The sequence below is a fragment of the Venturia canescens genome, chromosome 1, assembly GCF_019457755.1.
Source record: "Venturia canescens isolate UGA chromosome 1, ASM1945775v1, whole genome shotgun sequence".
Taxonomy (NCBI): domain Eukaryota; kingdom Metazoa; phylum Arthropoda; class Insecta; order Hymenoptera; family Ichneumonidae; genus Venturia; species Venturia canescens.
In genome coordinates this window covers 10274388-10292561 of record NC_057421.1, presented here as the reverse complement: position 1 = coordinate 10292561, position 18174 = coordinate 10274388, and the positions used below count along the sequence as shown (strand labels likewise).

At 38.0% G+C, this 18174-nt stretch overlaps 1 protein-coding gene across 1 annotated transcript; it reads right to left on the bottom strand.

Annotated features, from left to right (window-relative positions):
• Positions 1-2643: 2643 nt before the first annotated feature.
• Positions 2644-17040, bottom strand: LOC122419335 (vascular endothelial growth factor D-like). Its single transcript, XM_043433784.1, has 5 exons — positions 16625-17040; positions 12506-12611; positions 7256-7578; positions 6500-6684; positions 2644-4007 (listed from the first exon to the last, which is right to left on the bottom strand). The coding sequence occupies exons 1-5, from the start codon at positions 16751-16753 to the stop codon at positions 3881-3883; spliced, it is 870 nt and encodes a 289-aa protein (XP_043289719.1). The 5' UTR covers positions 16754-17040; the 3' UTR covers positions 2644-3880.
• Positions 17041-18174: the final 1134 nt, after the last annotated feature.

Here is an 18174-nt window from a genome sequence, read left to right as displayed (position 1 = left end):
GAGATCCCAACTTTTGTGTAGGAAACATGCCAGTCCCACTTTCAACTTCCGCATTTTCTGCAGGAATTAAAAATTACGTTACACGCTCCGTCTTTAATAGATTTTTTTACAAATTTCTATTTTAATCTTGGAAACTCGTGAAAATAATGGTTTCCAATTAAAAAATGTTGTATTTGAAGACGATTATTAATTAAGTATTTGGACACAAATATGACATCAAGCTTCTTCAAGTTTTTTTTCTTTCCCCATTTCAAGATGCTCCTAGAAAAAAATTATGCAACTCCGGTTGGTCAGTGATCTTGGTAGTCTTGAATTCTACTTGTTTCCTATGATTTTTCAATTTCTTTCACCGACTCTTTCTGTCTCATTGTACGAACAAATCCACCTCCTTCCGCATCACTTGTCACTTCTATTAGTGTTGTCATAATACACTGGTAAATGCCGAAAAACAAAAACAGAGACGTGAAAAAGCGATTATGTCATTTGTGCTCGATAAAAATTCTATCAGATCGTCCTAAGCGACTAATATTTGTATTGACGTGATAGACAATTGTAATGAGACTTTTTCACGTGCTAATATAGCTGGTGGTTGATTTCGTATTTGTTTTGCTTTTGACGTCTGGAAAAATGTGATGGAGAGTCTCACAATATTTGTGTTGGTTAATGGAGAAAAATGGTTTGCACGTTTTTAATGGATTTGTCCATTTTTCATGGAGATTGAGAAAAATGTATCTACTGGGGTGGTTCATTCCTTTGATTACCATTTTTTTCATGCTTATGGAGGATTCATCATCGCTCTACACGCCTGAGAAATATTTTCGTTTTATAAAAATGGATGGAAAAGAAAAAAAGACAAAAAAACGTGTGTTTGCTTTTCCATTTATAGGAGTTCCAACAAGAACGGAGGGGAAGACGAAATTGATGATTATGCGCGTAGTGAGTATCGTTTCGACGATTCTAACGATAAAGTTTTGGCTGCCTTCCAGTGATCAAGGTTAAAAAGTATTTATCTTATCGAGATCGAAAAAAGTCGGTAGATGTAAGAAAAAAAATGTAAACACGAGATAACTGTTTGAATTTTAACTGCCGGGAAGCAGCTCACTCAACGTCGAGTAATAACGTTGAGAAAAAAAAATGTTTATTTGAAAAATTGATGTTTGTGTCAAATCTTCTAAAATGTTGTTTAGGAGAGAGGATTTCATGAAGATGCTGATTTATCTGTTAGAAACACGATATTATCTGGTTTAATCTTAACAATTATGACCACCTCGATAGACAATTTTTTGGTGATGGTATTTTTAAAAACGTGCCAAAGATTCGATTTTCGATACTTTTACTTTGCTCTAGTTCTGCTAATATTCCAAATTCCAATTTCAGAGTTAACCATTACACGTGGACTTTAAATGTCTCATTTTCTCGTCTTGATCGAAATACTGTTGGAATAAAATATAATCCGGTTAGATCGAATGACGAAACAAACGTTTGGACAAAAGCGGCAGCATTTCGACGTCTTCCATTAAGGAGGGTGGCTACACTCGTCAAAATGATAAGAAATTGATCAAATTTGGTGATAATGTTCTTCAACATCAAGTGCTAAAACACTATTTTTTTCAAAATTTTCTTTTGCTTATTTATCGAGTAATTACGCATTAAAGCAGATTTCTTATGCCCGGAATGTATACCTATATATATATGGAAACGCTATACTTATACACGTGAACTTTAGTCATCAATATTACTCGATAACTGTATAGAAGAAAAATCTCTAAAAATTTGTCAAATTTGGCATTAAATTTCACCAAAGTTCACCAAATTTTATAAAATTCTGATCATTTTGAAATTTTTTGTTTTTAGCATGGTCTAGCATGGCAACATTGTATCGCCTGTACCGAATATCCTTAAGGATATTTTAAGGATATCCTTAAGGATATTTGGTACAGGATAAGAGTTAATAATTAAGATATTTGTTAATCCTTATCCTTAAGGATATTTGGTATAAACAAATGGTACAAAAAATTGTGTTTTCGCACTTGATGTTGAAGAACATTATCACCAAATTTGATCAATTTCTAATTATTTAGACTGTTGTACCAAACATCCTTAAAGCCTACTGCGAGGCACTCGCGGGAAACGACTCATCGAGAAATCAAATTTTTTCGTGTTCCAAATAATCAATGTTCTCCCCAATAACCTAATTTAACTTAATTTATCAAATTGTAGCTAATTTTAGTACCCTACATAACAATATCATGATATTAGTATACGATTGAGGATTTCGAATGTTTTATGCTTGATCGCGCCTTAGGTAATTATGCAGTTTAGTTACTTTTCCGAAAATCGATGCTACAATTTTTTTTTAGCATTAACTGCTTCGATTAGCCACCATTAATGAAATTTCGTCGGGGGAGGCAGACATTTTCCATAAAAACCATAAATTATGGGGTTTTGAAGTTGTTGCGCCTCATAAAACGGATTAGCGGTAATAAATTAAAATCGCCCACACCTTGTTGCACGTCTCGTCCGAATGAGAATCGTTCGTTGAGCGATTCTTCTGAAATCTTCTAAAAAACTCGTGTAAATCCTGCTGCACTCTCATAAGCTTGAACACAATGATTTTTATTTAAATATACAAACATTGGCATGTCAACGAAACAAAATAATTTTATTATCATTGTTCGAATACAATTTCTCAGTCGATTAATTTATACAGTTCGATCCATTCTATTGTTTCGACAGTCGATAATAATTCATCATAGTCAGCACTGATGCTACACTTATCTGTAATTTCCTTTAATATTACAAATCTCATTGGATTTTTTCAACTTGAAGATACCTTGCTTGGGTTTCTTTCGATCGTCGATTTTATTTCAGAGTGTATTTAAAAATTACAGTATCGAGGGGAGAAAATGGAATAAGAAAATCAACAAAATATAATTTGCTCTCTGACATTGCATTTCGACACTCCGAAATCCTTGGATCACTTAACGAATTACTTAATTAATGGAACTAGAGAAATTCTGTGGAATAAATTTACATGGAAGAGGAAAACTTTTTTTTTTTATTTTCTATTTACAAAACATCAACTATACAAACTGAAAATTCATATCACTAATTTAACAATCATAGTACGAGCACGTTGCAGAGAAAAATATGTTTTTTTTAGTTTTCAAATAACATGAAAAAGATTAACAGAGCCTTATAATATGAACGAAGAGAAAATACGAGTCGTGAATTTATCAGTTACATTTTGGCATGGTACAATGAAAAGTTAAAGTTAAAATATGAGTCCAAAAACAAAAAATTTGATTTCAAGCCTGAGCATTGAAAACAAACGAGACTGTTGGAGAATCGAGTTATGTACTCGTGTCTTGAAATGTGTACTTTCATGTTTACTTCGTTTTTTTGATTATTCACTCTCGTCTGTTGACATATCAACTAGAAAGCATTTTTTCCGCATGATCTTATTGAAGCATGGGAGGTTATAATAGTAGTCGTTTCAAGAACCGCATTAAGGAACTAAAAAGAAAAAGTTGCAGCCACAGGCACCTCGATATGTTTGGTTTGACGGACGATTCGAACCAGCATGAATCATCCAGAAATGGAGGTAGATTCTGCGAGTATATTTCGGTACTTCACTTTCTGGGAAGAAAATACGCGAAAAATGAAGTTGGAAGGAGTGCGAGCGCCAAAATTGGCTGAAGAAAGAAGCTCGACGTAATAATTTTAGTTCGGAATTCATGTCCAGTTTCATCATCAATACTTCTGCGTGGGGCGCACGATCAATGGATATTTTCCAAGAATCGCTCCTGCTTCATGAGTCTTCAATTACCATCGAGAAATCTACTGATTTTTATGCAGCTATCAGTCCTCATTACTCCAACTAGTATTCGGGATCGTCCTTGTTACCTCTTCGCCGAGGTCCGGAATATTCACCAAAATCGTGATAATCCCTCCAAATCGGTCTCGGTGATTCCGTCTGTCTTCTCGCAGTTGATTCCATCTCGCATCTGTAAAATATATTGCTTTATACATCCGTCACCTGTCAACGTTACGAGCCGTTTTTCGTTAATTTAGCCACACTGAGTTTGACATTAATGAAATAACAGTGCGGATGGACGAAGGTGTCGATGAATATTTGTATTTGTTCGTTGTATTTTTAAATTTATTGCGCTTCACATAAACAGTTATAAAATTTGTATTACCCTTCATCATCACTTGACTCGAGTTTTCAAAAGACAGTCGAACTTTTAGAAAGTTTTTATTGCCAATCATCGTATTACGATGTATCACTGGTCTCATGATTTACATGTATACACTTTTTTTTCTAATCGATTTTGATCTGCACAAAGAAGCGGATTTCCAATAAAACGCATTCAGATAAAAAAATGTTGATCAAATGTCACAGTGTTTCTCATGGATTCGAATAAATAACGATTCTAGAGTATCGAAAATGATAAACTTCTCATTCAATATTTTTCATTCCAGGCAATACATGCAAATGTCAAAATCTTCGGCACGCACGCCATTTTTTTTGACAATTTCGACTAGTCGCAGGCGGAAATGCCCACCTACTTCGTGTCTCTAGCTTCAACCGTTGTTACTTTATCACTGGTGATTTTACAACTTTGAAATGCTTCCGAATTATTCGTTCGTTATTACATTGAGATCAAAATAATTCTAGCGTTATTCGGAGCAGCGAAGCCCCCACAATCATCTTCACAATTGATTGTCCAGTCGATCTGTGGAACCTTGAACGCTACACGGAGAGAATTAAACGTTAATATTTAGCGTGAAATTCACTGTTAAATTTACTTTAGTATTCATTTCTGTAAGGCACTGTAAAACTTCAAAGATTTTGAGAAATTTTCAATTTTATATCAGTAAATACTGCAGATAGGACGTCAAAATTTACTAAATACTTCGATAAAAGTTCCTACTTGGAACAATAAATATTATTTAATTTATATAAAAATTCAATTTTTCTCCCATAATAATATAATGAATTGCAGCTCATCCCTTACGGTAAATTACTCGCGGTAATTTTTCAAATTTCATTCTCTCCGTGTACTCTCGAAATAATTCATATTCGTTGCTCCATACAATTAGAATCTTAAGGAAGTTGAGGCTGTACAGTCATTTTTTTACCCAAAAGTTATGACCTGTACCTTTCAAAAGTTAGGCCAGTTTACAGTTTGGCAATGTTGCATACGCTTTAAAGAAAAATTGGGAAAAAAAAGACGAAAAACTGGTGAAAGCTCAGTCGAAAACACAAACGGTGACGATCCTAGCCTCAAGAAACTACACGGGAAACAGATTATTTTTAATATAATCTCAGCAGATCTCCTAATAAATCTGAAAAAATTGACATTATTCGGCAAGCCTTGCTCATGTTGCCCAAAAAATTTCATATTTTTAGCATCATTTTTAACGGAGATATCACTGAATGTGTCTTGACTTCCATAAGATTACATGTTATTTGGCCCAAATTGTTATTGATTTTTCTCAGCAACGACGTTCCTAAACTGTCTGAAAATTTGACTGATTTTTTTTACACTTCACTTTATAAGATGCAATCGGTTTAAAAGCGATAACACCATTTTCATTCTAATGCCTCAACTTCCTTAACACACATCGAGTCTCATATCCAATGCACGAAGTTTGTCTTTTCTGTCGCTACATCCTACATCTCCTGAAGTGTGCGGTAAAACTGATTGTTCTTTCTCCAAACTCCGAAATACTTTTTCCCTTGAGGTAGGAGTCCCGCTTCAATAATCTTCAGAAGTTAACTTTGTTATAACTTATTGCGAAACGAGCTAATCATCAACGAGCTAAACCTTTTTCTTAAATTTTCTCAAATTTTGCACGCTTTTACATGATCGAGCTCGGACTAAGTTGAGAAAATTTTTTAAAATTCTCGCCAAAAATGCTTCAGCGAGACTGCTACCCTAATTGGAAATTCCAAAGAAGTCTGTAGAAACGACTGCGTTGATTTGAGTGTGTACTCTTATTGCTTTTTTCATTTAACGAGTAAACACGTTGACGTACTACGCGAAGATTCTCTGCACGATTAAATTAGCGGTGCAAATTCGTGTCGATCTGAGAGCAGCCAAAGGGTTGGAAAGTTCAAAAAATCGTATTCAGAAGGAACAAAACGTCCTTCGGATACAAAGTTATGACTTCAATTGATAGATTTCTCACATTGAACAATGAATAATCATTTTTTACCACAATATTTTGATTAGAAACTTCCGAAAATTAAATTGGTCCTGTAGAATGTACGGGAGCCTTAAGAATGTACGATTTTTATGGATTTTCAATTAAGTACACAATGCAATATTGCTTCTGCGCATTCCTTTATCTCGAGCTGTTGTCAAGAATTGGAAAAAATATTTTCAGAAGATTTTTTCTTTGAAGACGAAAACTTCTGTTAGTATTTGAACTAAAATTCTACCACTCGAAAACTTAGGTTCGATTTGAGTTTCTGCGGATCCTTTCACACCTGCACGTTTCCCGATTGAGCTGCATGCCTGTGCTGCAAATTTCCTCTTCTCTGCAGTGACAGGAGCAAGTCGTATGGTCCCATTCCTTGACTGGATGCTCGTTTGCACACTTCTGTTCGTCTTCCTCGTTTTGGCATTTGCATTCACATTCATCCTCATAGTACTTCGCTTTAGGGGGACAATCCTGCAAAATATACAAAACGATTTGAACAATTTCAACTTCATTGTTTACTTTCAGGTGTTGGGAACAGGACTGTAAAATCAACCAGGAATTTCAAATACCTAGCCACGATTCGGCACTTTCACTCGCAGCTGATCGCAGAAAATGTCATGTTTCGTTTTTCTACTCGAAATACGAACTCAAAAACAGTTACGATTTCGTTCTTTTGAAAGTATCCCAAAATATAGAACTGCAGAAATGCGCTTTCGAGCGAAAAAAAACTAATGAAATACCTTCGAATGACGCTCTAAAAAAAATCTTTGGGCTCAATTTTGTTCTCAATCTCTTCAGATTCAGATTTAGTTTCTAAGATCAAATTGTTATCCACTCGGAAGCGATTTTGAGATTCACTGTTCGCTCTATAACAACGAAAATGCTTCAACCCTCGTTTGCCTTTTGTTCTGAGCGAGTCAAAAGTTTTTTTTCTGATAGGAACGCTGTGAAACCATTCGCTTTTGATAATATTTCGAAAGCAATAAATACATTAATGTTATGCTTTACTGAGTTACTTATTCTAAAAAAAATGGTCTAATACCTTCGCCTTGAGTTTGCAATCGCACTCGCAATCGATGTGTTCCAAAAGAGACACGATTTTCTTCTCGTATGGTAAGATTTCCCCGTTCGGAAGTATCTTTGACACGACAAATTCGACATTTTTTTTCCTAGCGTTCCTTGGCTTGCATTCGAGCAACCGGCTGCAGCATCCACCACACCGGTTGATGCGAACGCACTCCGGAAAGTACATGATATCTGGTTCGGATGGAACTTCATCGTAGATGCGAACAGCTTTAAATTCTGGTATGCAGCCTGCTGATCTTGTCAGAGCTCCCATCGATCGTTCTAGGCCATCGAAGCTGTCTGAAAATATTGCAAAATGAGGGTAAAAGAAGCAAGTAACGCGAGGACGGTACATTGAGAAAAAACGAGGTCAACGATGAACGATGAAAATTAACGCGTTTTCATGCTCTCCAACTTCATTTTCGCACTCCAAAAATACACGCGATATCCGATTTCATCACACCGAATACTTTGCCTGGCAAAATTTTCACCGTGCAATCTCATCTGTGAAACCGTATGCGATCTGTGAATGAATCAACTTCCAGCCACGTTGGAAGTTTTATTTTAATTTACAAGTTTAAAAATCTGTTATTCGTAGAGAAGGAAGCGAATGCCTCCACAAATGCTGCGTTGCCGGTGGCAATGAAAGTCTCAAAAACGCCGCGTCGAGCACCCGGCGAGACTGCTGTGTTTGCGAGAGTCGGGGGAGCATCGAAACCAGGTCGATTCGAAAAATCGTGTTTTCGCGTTAGGTTCGAGTTTTGAGCATCTCCAGTAGCCGAAAAATAATGTCTTTAGTTCCACGAATGATGCGCGAGCCGGTACATGGCTGATGAGCGTTATTTAACCAAGTGACGGCCTCGCCTGGGGCCGCTCAACACGGGGAATCGTCAGAGCCTCGCGCACGCACCGACCGCAATATCTCAGCTTTGAATGGGAATACTAATGGAAAAATAATGTCTAGTTTTAATAGGACAAAAATGGACTGCTGAGTTTTTGTCACTTTCGCCACCGACGACATTGACATTCAGAACGACACTCAACACTTTTGACAATTTATGTCAAAGGAAGTGCCTCGTTTGGGAGTGGATAGAGTCACGAGAGGCCCAAATTTGACTGATTATTTGAACGTACATCGCGTTTTCTCAATCGCTGATCATTAGCGTAATTACTAGACTGGATTTTGTTTGAGAGATTTTTCATGTCGTAGAAACTCGATCGTTTTTTTCTTCTTGATGAAAATAATTTCCAACATGTCGGAGTGAAAATGTCATTTTTTTCTACTCTATTTTTGTATAAAAACGATTTTTCATCAAGTTTTACATTCCACTCTTTATTAACGCGTAGACACCGCGCTCCCTTTGAGGCCACACTCACCACACTGGTGCAAATTCCCACTTGGACTTTTCAAATCTCTTTATTTCACCCATGAATGTGTGGAATTAATTTTACAACGAGACTTTTTCGGGGTAACAAATCCTCAGTCATTGTTTACAACGATTAAGAAAATTGAAAAATAAAGTTTTATTATAGAAAAATGGCCAAGTTGAAGAAAGGAATTTTGAAGTTCTAGACACTCGGAATTTTCGTGAGTGCCTATTTGCACCAGTGTGGTGTCTACGGGTTAAATCACTTCGTTCATAAAATAGTTTTTAATTATTTAAAAAATTTGAGTTGAAGAGAGTTAATACGAATGGTCAATTTCCAATGGAGTTTTATATTAAAAATATGCGAAGTTCGTTCTCCGAAGGAAACTTCTGAAAACCCCGTCGGTACAGGCCACTAGATTCTTATCGAGTTTCAGCCACTCGGGGTCATTAAAAACTGAGAAAAACGGTCGCCCATCCAAGTATCGTCCTCGCAGGAAACCGCTCAAATTATAACATCGCCAGAGCTACACACCGACCGCACACCCATCGCTGTTAGTAATTCGTTTTGAAAAATTTACGTTCGTACCGTCACTCTGAATACACACACAGACGTTTTATCCTCATTTTCAACTTTTATTGCTCACAGTCAAGCAGTTATGTAAACATTTATGTACTTGAAAATATAAATAGATAGCTGCTCTATGTATATTCATTTAATAGATAGCGAACCACTTGAATAATTATGATCACTCATCTTGAAATTAATCATTCGTTCTTGCCTCAGGTCGTCGCTCTGAGTGGCAAATTGGATCGTAAAAAGTATTTATTCATGCGGTTTTTCCCTTCGGTATGCCACATTTCCAGATGAATTAGCATCAAACGAATAGCAACTTTGAGGCATTATTACGAATGTCGCTTTATGTTTTGGCTAAAGGATCTCCGAAAAATGGTTCGATAACAGAAATTCTTTTGAATTATAATTAAAGATGGTTATATCGAGCAGAAATGATAACGGCTTTGCGCCAATTTTGATTAATCGTTTCCAAACAAAATGCTCGTTTCAACCTTCTGTCAGTTGCCGTTACGATCCGCGAGTGTCAACACTCGTGGCGCGGTGAATTTCGACATGTGGATGATTTATAGTATTTCGAATATTGATGGGAAACGATTAAAAAGCCGAGCGAGAACTCGCGTGACGCAAGCAACACCGAGTTCCATCGTCTCCGCAAAGTACCCGGCCTCGATTTACCTGTAATTGCCATAAATTTTTCACAAACGTGCCACGTGTCGTTGAACATTTTTATCTTTATCGAAAGTGAAGGCAGAATTCTGGCAAATCCGGATTATTCGAATATTCGAATAGCTCGAAATTGGCATGAATACGTCGCTCGCCCTTCACACTTTCAGACTTCATTTTTTCCTTTTTCATGCACATTCGTTGGTGACCGGTTCCAAAGGGGATCGAAAGGGCAACTTGTACGGTTTCTCGGTCAGCTGTGACCGAGCCTTTGGGCAAAAAATACTCATTTTTCTAGATAAATAAATGAAGTCTTGAAAATTCTATGATTTTTTTCGATTGCGCATTTGTACGATAATTCCACGATAGGTTGATGTCTCGTGAAACTATTTTACGCGTGGATGTGTGATTATTCAGGTTTCTCGATCATATTCGAACCAACGTTATGAAAATACAACTCCCTGCGGGCGAGCTTACGAACATTCGTACGAGTGTGTTTTCGAAATTTCAGTTTCTCGATGTTATCTTTCACAGCATTGTGTGCTCCAAAGGAACTTTCTAGAATACTTGCGCTTCGAAGGAACATTATTGGTCGCGTTTTATCAGTACGCAAAGCCGAAACCCGCGCGGATGAAGTTGCAGGGAGAAACTATCAACGCATCAAATAAACGAACACCGTTTTCATTTTCAAGTGTTTTTTCTAGTAATACACCGTTAGGCAAAAACAAATTCATTCTTCATTGCATTCGCACATATTTCGCCTGAAACCGTGATCTATATTAAGGACCCTATGGAGGTTGAATACGAGTGAGTAACGAAAAAACGATTAAAGTATGAAATTTTCGTTGCAAAAAACATTCTTTTATAGAAGATTCGTGCGCTCTTTTTCTATTGGAAATCAACGTGGCACGGTGCGGGTCTTGTGTTCACGAAATTCGACTGAAAAAGAGTGAGTCGTTGGATGACGTTGAGCAATGTGTGTACCTTTCAAATAAATTAAAATCGAACAAAATTTTTTTTTTTCATCTACCAAGACTCAAATATTTCAAAAACATGAGTTTTGACTTTTTGAATTTTTATTCCACAGGCAGCAAGGGTCATGCGAGCAATTTTGCGATGACTTTCAAGGACAGGACCAAAACCCATGGGGCCAATTTTGATGATGGCTTCTGTAGAGGTGTCCAGTGACCAGATTCAGGTACTTTTTTGTGGTACTGTGCATTCGTAAAAAAGTGTCCGTCCAATAGTTTTAGACCCAGAATGTTCAGTCATCATTTTCCTATCCATAACTAGAGGAAACGCAATAGTTCGAAGGAGTACACAATCCGGATATCATATTTCAATCCTCTCGAATTCTGAATTTAATATCCAGCATAGGCTTGTTGAAGATACTCGTTTTCCAACATGAAAGTATATACTGGGAGTTCTTAAGGAGGGGGGATCGCGACGATACAATGTTGCCATGCTAAACCATTTTAAAAATATAAAGAATTTCAATGACGCTGGAGTTTGCAACGTTGGACTCCAACTAAATGATGTAAAAAAAAGTCTCGCATAATTCCAGTGATTCTCCAATTTTCTTCTCTGCCGAATCTGAAATTTGCAGTTTTTCAACCTACGCCAATGATTCGTTAAATAAAAAATTGGTCAATTACTCTTTTACTAATCTTTTTTTCCGTTCATTTCGTTGGACTCGAACGTTGCGAACTTCAGCGTCGTGGATTTCAAAATGATAAGAATTTCATAAAATTTGGTAAATTTATTCTTTCAAAATATATGAGGCAATATGAATTTTTTTAGATTTTTTTACCACTTAGCTCTCGAGCAATTGAACACTGAAGTTCACGTCATTAAGCACAGAGTTTACATACACACAGTTATAAATCTCGTGCAAAAGAACTTCGATTCACCGCTCAATTATTCGATAACCATGTGGTAAAAAATTTGAAAAAAATTGTATTTGTATAATTGATGCCAAAGAATGTTATCACCAAATTCTATCAAATTCTGATTATTTTGATTTCGTGATCCAGCCTCCTTAACAGTAAAAGGACATGAAACGAATAAAAGCGAAGCGTTTGCCTTGAAAAACTGTTCTCAGAGTCGACGGACTTGACGAATGGATCGGTTTCAAATTCACAGGAAACACGATGAAGAATGTTGGGAGAGCGTTGACGATCTTATTTCCCCAAAATCAATCTCAATAAGTAATCACGTAGAAATGAAAATTTCTGTTTATATGTTTTGTATGTTCGAGTTTCCACTGTACAGAAACCATAGTTTGGAAAATCGGTGATTGTCAACAACTCGTATTCCCTGCTACCTTGAATCGTTCGTGCAGAAGACTTCGCCCTGAAGATCGCGAAAAGATTTAATTGTACGCCAGCAATCATGTTTTTCTGTTTTCATGTCTGCGATTTCCTGTCAATGCTTCCATGGTATGAATTTTCATGTTGAAAAATTCGTTCCTTAACCAATTATATTAGCCAGGAAGAGAATTCGGAATTCGGCTACTTTTTTCAGTCAATTCTTTACCCGCTCAAAACTCTCACAGAGCGTAGTGCTCCATTAAAAATAGTCATGCGATATAGTTACTAATTATTTCCGATTAAAAAGTCACCGGTAGAGTGGAAGTTCTTCGACTGATTCCGACCGTCGGTGACCAAATTCAAAAATTCGTCAATAGTGCTAGCAGCGCTGATGGCCTTGGCTAGTTTCAGAGATATCTGTAACAGAAATAAAATACCAAGATTGAGAAAAGAAGGTAATTTTCAGAGCTCACTGCCGCCCGGCAAGCTCGAATTCTCCTGGGGCAATCGGAAATCGGAAACGAAAAATCCGGTAGATCAAAACCGCACCTAAATTTACGATTCGCAGGAAAACCGCACCCAGCGTTCAACGAGCGAGCCAACAGATGCGTCAAACTCATTCAGATTTCACATCAAACTCAAGAAAAGACTTGAGATGATTCATGAACTGTCGAACACGAGTAAATGTGAATTTTTCTGTATATTCACTTTCAATTTTCACGAAAAAATAAATTGGACAAATTTCTCACAAAACAGACACTGAAACACAAGAATTTTGGCCATTGAACCCGGCCCAATGAGTTGGACGAAAACATATGGTGAATTCAACTGTCCTTCTCTTGGAGAAACTAAACAATCTGCCATCTAAAAAATATCTGATCGAATTAACAATATTTACGTCCCAATAAATGGATTTTGTTCAGCAATTTTTTTTCTTTTTGGCCATTGAACCCGGCCCAATGAGTTGGACGAAAACATATGGTGAATTCAACTGTCCTTCTCTTGGAGAAACTAAACAATCTGCCATCTAAAAAATATCTGGTCGAATTAACAATATTTACGTCCCACTAAATGGATTTTGTTCAGCAATTTTTTTTCTTGCTCCAAATATTCATGAAGCGTAAGATAATGAAAGTTTGTTCAGCGAATTGAAGTAGAAAAATGTGAAGATAGGTAGGACGTCGAAGTCTGTTTTTGAGATTCCTCAATCCTCGCGTATGCTAATCCGAGATGATAAATATAATAAGAAAAATCCAACGGGTTCAGAAAAAAGTAGTCGATTTCACGGAGAATCCCCGCATCCTCGAGCATATCTGTACGTTGAAGAATTCTTGCGGTAAAACCGAGAACCTCGAGTCTGACTCACCCCGGCCATTTACACCGAGCACGATCCTACGTGTATTTTTATAACTGGCTAAATTAATTATTTATATCGTCGGCACGGAGAGGTCCGTGAGGGTTTACGATAAATTGTAATCTCGAGTGTTTCTTGGAGCATTATTAACTCTCACTTTTTGTTCCTCCTGCGTACATCACGGCGAAACTATCCAGAGATATCGAATGGAAGGGTTTTGGGCTACGCATGCATAACGATAAATCAACGAGGCTCCTGCGTGTGCAGATATTTTTCGCCAGCAACCGACGAGTGTGAGCGAGGAGTGCGAAAGCAAATTCATTATCGGGTTGGATATTGTTTTATCTTTTTATTATTTATTCTCGTTGGTGATCCATCACTAATTCGCCTTGTTTGCAACAATAATTGTTGAAATTCCATAAAAAATTGTAATGCAAAGTCTTTTCATTGTTTTCATTTTATTTTTTAAAGTGTTTAACTTTCTGCATTTGGTCTTGATTGTAACTAAACTTTCTAATGAATTTATGTTCAAAAATTATTTTCAGATTGGATTCAAAGGACGGCGGTTTGGGGACTTTGAAATGAGAAAATCGAAAACGGAGCTGCGTCTTCTCGAGTAAGCTTGTGAGCGGGGTATCTCGTTCCCGGAGGCGCCACATACGTCAAGCAACTTCATAAATATCGCGACTTACGTTAAGCGTGCATCACTTTCTCGGAACTGTTGATTCTCAGTAGCGAAACGGTAAAATAAAAATTTCGAATATTTTGCCATTCCTTCATGACTTTGAGTCTTCCGTACGCAATCCAAGGACTATTCTCACTTGGATTACGGATTCCAGATATCAATTTTTCGCAAATCGATGTTGCTACGAGGGTTTTTGAAAAAAGTTAAAATGAGAGAGCCTAAAGAAGTGAAACCGTGGAGCAGAGCAAAAGAATATTTAAAAAAAAAACGTCGTCAGTTTGTGAAATCGAATGAAATCGCATTCTCAGCTCAGGTATAAAAAGAATCCTTGAATTTCTCGATATCCCAGTTGATTACAAATTTTTCAAAGACTATCCTCTCGGCTCTGCACAACGGGAGTGTTATCAGCCAAGTTTTTATCGAGATACTAAGAAATAGCAATTTATCCTCCAATCGATAATAACATTTTTTGCTCCATTTTATTACGCGCGTAATAAAATTGAAGCCGGACAGTAAAATGACCGTTTCGTTTTTAGAAGTGTCGACTCGATCCATTGATGCACCGCGAGCAGAGCTGCGAGCAGCGACGCGTCGTTCTGCGACCTTGTTGGGGAGGGGCAAGGCTGCGACGTCTCCACGGTACCAAAAACTCGTCAACGAATTTCAGCCAATTGGTATAATGGACTTAGTATTCATGACACGTTTCCTTCCGGCTTTTGTTTTGAGGCCAGCACTATATTTTTTGAGGTCATCCTCTTTCTGTCCGGCAGTTGGACCAAGTAAGACGACGCTGAAGTTTCCAACGTTGGAGTCCAACGAAATGGTCTAAAAAAATTCTCAAATAATTCCAGTAAATCTCCAATTTTGTGCCCTGCCGAATTTCCAATTCGTCATATTTCAAGCCACGACAATAATTCGTGAAATAAAAAAATAATGAATTATAAATATTTTTTTCGTTCATTTCGTTCAACTCCAACGTTGCAAACTTCAGCGTCGTTCAAGTAAGTGTATTTCATATTTTTTTCTTTTTGAATTATTCTTCAAATCGATGGCAAAATTAATTCTCGTGGTAGGAAGAAAATCAACGCTCGGATGGATTGCTTTCCCGTACATTTTTGCTGTACGTGAGCGAAGCTGCTATCTGGGAAGAAACGTTTGCCGAGAATTGGCAGAATTTCTAATGACTCGTGGCAAAACAGCTTTTCAGTGGGACTAAATGACAATTGAAAAGCCTGCGATAGGAGCGTACTCGTTTGCTGGTCGCGTGTGTCGCGTCAAAATGCACGTATCCTCTGGCATCGTATTGCAATCGCGGTCGACCTTCGCTACGTCACTTGCGGGCCTTGTTGTTCCAAGGAAGATTGTAGCGAGCGGTAGGGATCGAAAAGAAAACAGCTCCGTTTGGTAGATTTATTATCTCGCCTCGGTAAACGCGTTATTTGAAAGCTACTGTTTTCCCCCCTCCGCACGCTGCTTCGACCGATTTGTGTGTCGCGTACGTCGAAGATCGCGAGCACGTGGGAGAGCGGCCGGATTTTTACACTCTTTTTTTCGCTCGTACACGGAAAAATCCGTGAGTTTATGTAAGCAATTAATCTCGAACTCGAGTACGTGACACTTTTGTCATCGCGTACGTATTGATAAGGTGTAAAAAAATAACACACTTTCCAGAGTAACATTCTTTTGACGTTGTTCATGATCGAACATAAATATTCGTCAAGACGAATAAATGAGCGAGGAGCATTCAAAAGATGGTTAATAATTCTCTTTTCAAACTCGTGTGCTTGCGATTGTTTTAAAAGTTTTTTGCCATTAGCGTAACTCACTGTCGCTCAGTAATAATTTTTATTGTTGTCCTGTCACACGACAGTGCACGAGCAGGAAACGTAGATCGCGTTTTTTCAAGCACTATCAATTTAATATTTCGTTTCGATAACTTATTGATGTTATCAGCAAAGTATGACTCAAGGGAAGTGATAAGATTTTGTGATTTGTGTACTGCATATCGACATTTTGATCCGATGTGTCATCGAATTTTCGTCGCTTAAACTCACCAACTACCAAAGAAATAGTGACACAGAAAAAAATATGATGCTATCAACTGATTAGAATCGCGGCTCGACCTGCGTCTGCTGTTACTGAATATCGTTAAAAATTTCACACTCTTCGGGTGGATTATAAAAAAAATGCTACACTAAAAAAAGGAGGTTATTTCCGGATTTGTTTGTTCAACTCGAAAAAACGTCGGATCCACGTGTACGATAATTTAATGTAAATATCCAGCGTTGAATCATCCCCGCCTTTCAATTTTTTAGTTTACTTTGTCGCGTTCAGATCGATTAAATAACAGACCGAAGCTGAATATTAATTGACGGCGGTGCAACAACGTACCCGAGGTTCCGCGATTTTGCTCCGTCGTCTAGTAGCATTGACATCTCGGTAATCGGATTTTTCATAAGGATATTCACGGCTCTGTGCCGCGACAAGGCCGCACAGTCCGAGGAACGTAAAGATTTTCATAATTCACTTAAAATAACACTGAAAAACACCGATTCTGCTTTCAAGACACGTGTTGATCCTTCTGCCTCTCGTGGTCGCTCTCAACATGAAATGTAACACTCCGCAGAGGCTTATACGAATGCACAAGATGATTGAATAACAAGCCTCTCCTCTACAGTCCTCTCCTAAGATTATTTGAATGGATCACCGAGCGACGAGATTCTCGCGCCGAATGTTTCAACTGTCCGGCACTAATGGTACCGCGAATATCTATATATAAAGGAGTCCTAACATGTGTGCACGCTATGCCGAGCGGAGCCTCGAGCCTCTACTGTCTACCTAAATGAAGTCTCGAGGAATTTGTAGTTACGGAGAGCCACCACCACGGGCTCGCCTATAGTCGCACACGCGCTAACGCGTGCGACTATAGCGTGTTATAGCGTGTGCCTTGTCCAGGTACGTGAACACGTTTTCGCGAGTGAGGCTCAGGTGTTTCGCAACGCGGAGCTGTAACGGCGTGCGCCTGAGCTCGACAAGTGTTCGTGCTCTCGAATATAAAACCGTGCAGCAGCCACGATAAGAGCACTCGATTCCTTTTTTCTCGCACCACGTCCTTTCGATTGAGCAACAATCTTCCGGAGCGCTTTTATACGAGTGGGAAAATATAGGAAGAAATATTTTCCGTGTGTACTCGCGAACGTGATAAGATACGTGATTCATCAGAGGAGGCCCATCACTCGACCAATCAACTAATGACGTTCACTACTCTCGCATTCAATTCGCCCGACTTGTTGACCAGCATACTCGTCCCTCGCGCCTCTTCATCCTGCTTATATTCTCGTTCTGCAATCCGTCCTCTTTACTTCGCGTCATCAAATTGTTCAGTCTCGGTTATTTAAATTATTTTGAATTCGTACGAGCGAACTTCGTTGTTGCTGAATCTGTTTTGATCTCGAGAATCTCGGTTTACAGGAGAGGCCTCGGGATCGAATTAATGTGAGAACGCTTTTCGAAGATTCTTTTCGAAACTTCGAGCTTGGGTTGAGAGATTTTTCAAAAAATCGACAAAAAATTTTGACGAGAATTTTGGAGGACAAAAATATACACTTTCTGGGACGACGTATTACTTCAGGAAAAAATAGTTTTGGGGGGCATCATTATGGATTTCGTTCGGGATGGCAAGATTTTCTTAGTACTTGGTGCCACGTGATGTACTTTTGTGTAAGATAGGGATACTGGGATCTTCATAAGAATCGTTTTTCGTCGCCTCAGAATTTCTTGAATAAAAATCTTTTCAGGTCGGATTATTTTGGGAGACCTTAACGCTCTACGAAGTTAAGGGCTTCAGATTCGACGAAAGATATAATTCCATGGAAGATTTGTTAATAATGCACGACACTCGAGCACCAAAGGCGGCATTTTCGAGTGCCGAAAACATTTCT

Excerpts from the sequence above, each read along its gene's own strand:
- LOC122419335 (XM_043433784.1), bottom strand. The coding sequence starts at position 16,753 with ATGAAAATCTTTACGTTCCTCGGACTGTGCGGCCTTGTCGCGGCACAG. Across the intron at positions 12,612-16,624 it reads GCAAAATCGCGGAACCTCGG|ATATCTCTGAAACTAGCCAA; the intron begins GTACGTTGTTGC and ends TTTCTGTTACAG. Across the intron at positions 7,579-12,505 it reads GAAGAACTTCCACTCTACCG|ACAGCTTCGATGGCCTAGAA; the intron begins GTGACTTTTTAA and ends CAATATTTTCAG.